The 6,000-nt window shown below is 35.0% G+C and overlaps 1 protein-coding gene across 4 annotated transcripts in view; it reads left to right on the top strand.

Moving 5' to 3' along the window:
- The window catches only part of LOC109111117 (thrombospondin type-1 domain-containing protein 7A), a 123,042-nt gene extending 118,273 nt beyond the window's left edge, over positions 1-4,769 (top strand). For 2 of the 4 annotated variants that reach the window (XM_042741706.1, XM_042741708.1), the window contains 5 exons: positions 157-239; positions 1,345-1,558; positions 1,895-1,982; positions 2,122-2,373; positions 4,101-4,769. In XM_042741706.1, the coding sequence (XP_042597640.1) occupies positions 157-239; positions 1,345-1,558; positions 1,895-1,982; positions 2,122-2,263 (527 nt within the window). In that variant the 3' untranslated portion in view covers positions 2,264-2,373; positions 4,101-4,769. The remainder of the gene's footprint in view (positions 1-156; positions 240-1,344; positions 1,559-1,894; positions 1,983-2,121; positions 2,374-4,100) is intronic. The other 2 variants (XM_042741707.1, XM_042741709.1) reach the window with 1 other exon arrangement.
- Positions 4,770-6,000: the final 1,231 nt, after the last annotated feature.

Genomic DNA, 6,000 nt, shown 5'->3' on the forward strand with positions numbered 1-6,000 from the left:
ACACAGTATGCAGTATATACTGTAATATGTATATTGTGCAAAATATGCCATTTTTCTAGCATATGTACGCACATTTCTGATTGTCCTATTACTTTCTTCCAAGCCAAGTTGTTGTCAAAAGCTTGAAAATGATCTCTACCCTGTTATTTCTTCCAGGTGGATGCCCTCCAGCACTACTGCCAGGGACGGACCAGTCATGTGATCCACCTTGTGACAAACCACAGTCATTTTGCTCAGAGGTAAGACACAAGAGGATTGTGGGATTACTGCAGTTCTGAGCCTGAGAGTCTGTAACTACAGAAAGTTGCTCCAGTTGCAATTATCATAATGAATGCAACAGAAAATCATGGTCATAAGCTGTACTTTTGTTATTATTTTTGGATGCAATTGAGCTATATTTCTGAAGCATGCTCAGTGAGCTTTTTTATGTGTTTGCAAGACCAATTTTTAATCATTTTAAGATAATAATAAGTGCATACAAAGTCATAGCTGTACAAATACAAATACTTCTAGTCGATTTTTGAATCATGCATGCTTTTTGGGATAATTTTACCCACAGTCCCTTGCACATTAACAAAACAAAAAAAAAAAGTTCTCTATTGTTCACTAGGGATGTGTGATAACATTTATTTTCTTGGTCAATGGAGTGCTGCAGGGATGCAGATATTTTTGTAGGCCAACCCAGAAGTTAACATCACACTGGTTCTTTCAACCAAAACCCAACATTATTATTCCACTGGCTTTTGGATTAGTGCAGAACATGATCTCTGTGACCAGTAAAGGTTTATGAATCCTACATGTTTTGTTCATCAAGTTGATCTTCACAAATGAGCACAACTTTTATGAATTGTGAAGTCTAAATTTAATCAGCAGAAGTAAAAAGCTAAAGTTAGGCTATAAATGAGCTACACCACAGTTGCACAACTTCACCGTCACCACCATTAAACTTCAACACCTCTTTCAGTGTTTACTTAAAAGTACCATGTTGGAAAGTTTGCAAGAGCGTGGTTATGAGTGCAGCAAGGCTATAAAAGCAATTAGTGAGTAGATGAGTTTATCTGTTCAGTGTGATGACATTTAATGTCCCCGACAACCTCTGTAGTCAAATTTAGCAACAAACAAAGACATGTTAAATCTTAAAAATAGTCCAGAATGCCGTATTACTGATATATTTTATGCCATAGAATAAAATGAGCTTGTGTTAACCACAGACCTTATTTCAGGTGCATTTAACCAAAATCCCACTGAAAAAACATTGACCTTTTAGAACTAAGAGTGCAGAAATGTCTTTGTTTTAGAACAGAACGCATAATAGCATTTATGTGCCTTTGCTGCCCCCTGCAGGAGGGCGTGTGTATATGTGAGGATGGCTATACCGAGGTGCTGACAGCCGAGGGGATGCTGGAGCAGTGTACGCCCATCCCTGTGCTCGAAATCCCCACTGCAGGGGACAAGAAAGCTGACGTGAAGACCAGCCGGGCCATCAATCCCACCCTGCCCACCACGGTTCAGCCTGGCCGCGCCGGACGCACCTGGTACCTGCAACCATTTGGACCAGGTAAACGTTTCATTTAGATTTCTTTAGTCCACATTCTCTTAAACATGTATTTTATTTAATTGTGCTGAAAGGTCTAAAAAATTATATAATTAGCAAACATTTTTTCAATCATTTTAACTGTCAAAACTGTTTTATTGAATGACAGTTACGTTTTTACTGAATCTTGAAAAGGCAGTTGCAACTTTATATCTCAAAATTAAGAGTTTATATCTTGGAAATCAAGTCAATTAAATTTAAATTTTTTGTTTGTTTTTTTTTTTTTTTTGTTTGTTTTTTTTGCACTGAATTCTGAGTTAACATATTGCAATTCAGGGTTTTGTTTTTTCACCTCTTTAGATGGAAAGCTGAAGACGTGGGTGTACGGCGTGGCGGCAGGTGTTTTTGTCCTCCTGGTATTTATAGTGTCAATGATTTACCTCGCATGGTAAGGAAGACAGCCCTTTCCGTTCACTTCATCATCACTCGTTTTATTTTCTCATTCACTCCATGCATTCGTTTGGTTCTGTTTTTTTTTTTAACTTGCACCCCACCCTCATCCATGCCTCCCTTGCCGTCATGAGCAGCAGTTACTGTGCCATCAGGCGGTCTCTCGGGACGCCAGATTCTGCCAACGGTACGGTGGTATGGATGGGCCAAGATGCCCATGAGCTGACCTACACCTGCCCTGAGTGCCAGCAGCCAAGTCAAGAGTCAAGAGCCAGTTAAAGGCTGGAGAAACAGGCTCCTGATGTCCTGACATCTCAGCCCCCTCTACCTCGTGCCTCCACCGCAGTCTGTGCCTTAAGTTCTGATGCTAAATGCATCAAGCTGCCCGGGTAGGCTGCTTATTTATGGCTTATTGGTTTAGAAAAGGGTATAACAAAATAGCTCTGTTGCAAATCCTAGTGAGCTTGCATTGGTTCCTACTGCCTACATACTGCCTCCTAAGCATGGTTATTATCGGTAGCTAAAACTAAAATTATTAACAGTTACTCAAAAGTAGTGTTAATTTCTATAGAACAAAATATTTGTTGACAACCTTTTTTTTTTTAATGTAAAGACAATTTTGCTTTATTAAAAACTGACTATCAACATGCAATATAGTTGACAAACTAAAAAAAATGAGAAGACAAAATGTACTGTAAATGTAAAAAGCAAAAAAAAAAAAAAAAAAAAAAAATTCATTATTGTGGTTGCCAGATTGTTAGCAATCTTGGTTGCTTTGCTAACAATTTTATAGTTGTGAACTATGTTTATATTATGGATTGGACTATGTTTGTATTATAGTGGTATTATAGACTATGTTTGTACTACTATGGGGGGAAGTCGTGGCCTAATGGTTAGAGAGTTTGACTCCTAACCCTAACGTTGTGGGTTCGAGTCTATGTGTATATATATATATAACTTGACTATAAATATTGTAATTATTATTTGGAATTTTGCTGCTTTAGCTTTTAATAGAAGCTTTGAGTTTTACTAGTTTTCTTAATGTAGACTGAAGAGAGTGTTTTAATTTATATGATAACTAAATAAATCAGGAAACTAGATGGGGTAAATTTTACCATGTGTAGGAGTTGACTTCTCTTTATTTGTGCTTATAGGTGAAATGCAGCAATTCTCATATAATTTCTCAAATGACAACAATTATGATCAATAATCACAATTGTAAATTGAACCATTTTGCAGCATGACAGTTTTTCCTTGACTAAAACTAGACTAAATGTCTTATTTCTGCTAGTTGCAACATTTCTTATTTTTTGTTGAAATATTAAAATAACTAAAACTAAATAAAATAAAACTATATAAACACATGTAAAGCACAGATACAACAAAATTACTAAAACTTTAACTAAAATTAAAATACAAAACAAAATATTAAAATAAAAGTTAAATTCAAATTAAATTGTAAATAATAGCATAAACAGTAATATAATATAATATATACTATATCACTGATAGTTCACAAATAGCCTACTTTTTAATTCTAGTAAACTATTTTTATCTAGATTCATAATCAACATTTCTCTCACTTTGTCCATCATTATTATATGCCTTAATGATTTTTGGGATTGTGTTCTTTCTCTGTGATGGATACATTTGATTTTGCCCGAGAATTAGGCCCGAATGAGGTGTTTCAATAGGCAGCATTATCATGTTTCCTACATTTTGGAACAGACTTTGCATCTATTATGCCTGAAAATGTTGCCTGTGGGGGCAGCTCGCTAGGTTTTGGAGCAGCAACTTTTTTTATGATTATATGTTGCAATAATGCTGAAAACAAATTAGGCCAGTCTTTAATGAAGGCCAACTGCTTTAGACATCATTTTGCACCTATCAGGGCACCTATTATATTTCATCATAAGTCATAACTGAACTCATGTTTTTTTACACACATTTCATGATTTCATTTTTGTATCATATGCCATAACATGCATATGCATATATAATATATACTGTGTTTGTGTAATATAAAATGTGTTTTCTCATAAGATAAACTACACACAGTCTGTGTGCACACTGCAAGGTTTTGAGAGTGACAACCGCATCATTCTTTTGTCCTCAGCAAAAAGCCAAAGAAACCTCAGCGAAGACAAAATAATAATCGATTGAAATCCCTGACCCTGGCATACGACGGAGATGTGGACATGTAGCCCTGCTCAGAAAGCTAACATCATGAAAAATATCATCAGCAAATGGTTGAAACTCATGAAAACATGTCCAGGTCACATTATACCCCTAATTCGAAAAAAAAAAAAAAAATAAGTAATGATATTTTGCATAGATGAAACAAAGCCTATTTTAGCACCTTTGTACATTACAAAATTATGAAAATGACATTATTGCATTATTTATGAAAATTAAGCAATTTCTTCCTAAATTCATTCTGCAATGCATCTGAACAATTTATTTTGTGTTTTTGTAATTGTCAGTATTGTCAACAGTGATTCTCATTTTTTTTTTTAAATCATAATAAATTAAAGACAATATAACAAATATCATGATATATTAATACATATTTAGTGAAATATATTAAACTTTTGCATTACAATAAATTTTTGGGGTAAATGTCCTTAATTGTCATTCAAATATCACAATGCAAATAGTCCTTAGGCTTCATATTTTGTTTATGAAAAATGTAATTTCTTACCTTTTTACCATTTGATTTTGGGGTGAAGTATGACCCAGGAATGTTCTTGAGATTCAACCAAATAAAAAAATGCCTAACCACAAAAAATACACCACAAAAAATTCAATAAAACAAAAAAGAAAGAAAAAACAAACAACAAACACAAACAAACAAAAACCTTCATACTTTATTTTTACTTCATGTTCTTGTTCTGGAAGAGCCTTTACACACATCTTCACACGCTGTGAGATCATGCCTTTGTTTATATTCAGTTCCTTACAAGTATTTGTCAATTATGCAACTGTGGTCTACTATATGACGGGTCAGGACCTTATCGGAACAACTTTCTTCCGACTTGTGCTTCCCAGCTGAGAGGATTCATTATTTGGAAGGAGCTATTGAACAGACAATGCCAAAACATACAACACATACAGTAGAGAACACGTAAGGAAACTTGGGATCTTCAGATATCATGGACGACATTTGCTCACAAAAGATGCAGCCTTTCTATGGAAGGTGAAAACAAGACAAATCATGTTCTCCTGGAAGTCCCACTCTGATTCCAGGTATTATTTTGCACTATATTAGTGCAGCAAGGAAAGCATTCGCCATTGAATCATTGATGTCTCAGAAGCAACGATTTTTCAAGGCAAGCGAATATGAATCTGGAGCACATCAGTGAGACGGGATAACTGAAAAAGTGTAAAAATAAATCTCAGAGTGGGACTCTTTAAAAGACCTTGCGTCCTTTTGTTTTCACTCATTTGTGCATTGTATAGTTTCTATGATGTGTCTTTTCTGCTCAACAGACTTAAAATATGTATTTTTTGTTATAGCTTTCCATTCAGACATTTTTATAATAATTGGTCGATGTACAGTTGTCGAGGAAAAGTGGTTGTGACAGTTGTATGACTTTTGATTGGGGGGATTTATGCCCCATTTTCAGTGTCTGGTATGATGTACTGTACGTGTCAAGACAATGGCTCTCATCGGAAGACTGATAGTTTCTGCCTTATTATTGATTAAAAAATACTGAAGATTTGTTACTAATTGTTGCCAATTCTCACAGGACAGTGGACATGAAAAATACACTGGCCCTACAAAGTATTTGGACATGTAAGATAAACTTTAATATGACTGGATGTAGTTGCATTAGACGGGGGACTGGTTGCATTTTTAAATACTGGAAACAATTAATGTTTACTTCCATTTACGATTTTCACATGTGCATTTTCTTTCAATGCTGCGATATACTGTACTAAACTATTCTGATGGTGTTTTTGCAAGACAAAACGCTTCTTATGAGCAGCTTTATTTTAGTGAATCAAAATCATGT

The sequence above is a fragment of the Cyprinus carpio genome, chromosome B16, assembly GCF_018340385.1.
Source record: "Cyprinus carpio isolate SPL01 chromosome B16, ASM1834038v1, whole genome shotgun sequence".
In the NCBI taxonomy this organism is placed as follows: domain Eukaryota; kingdom Metazoa; phylum Chordata; class Actinopteri; order Cypriniformes; family Cyprinidae; genus Cyprinus; species Cyprinus carpio.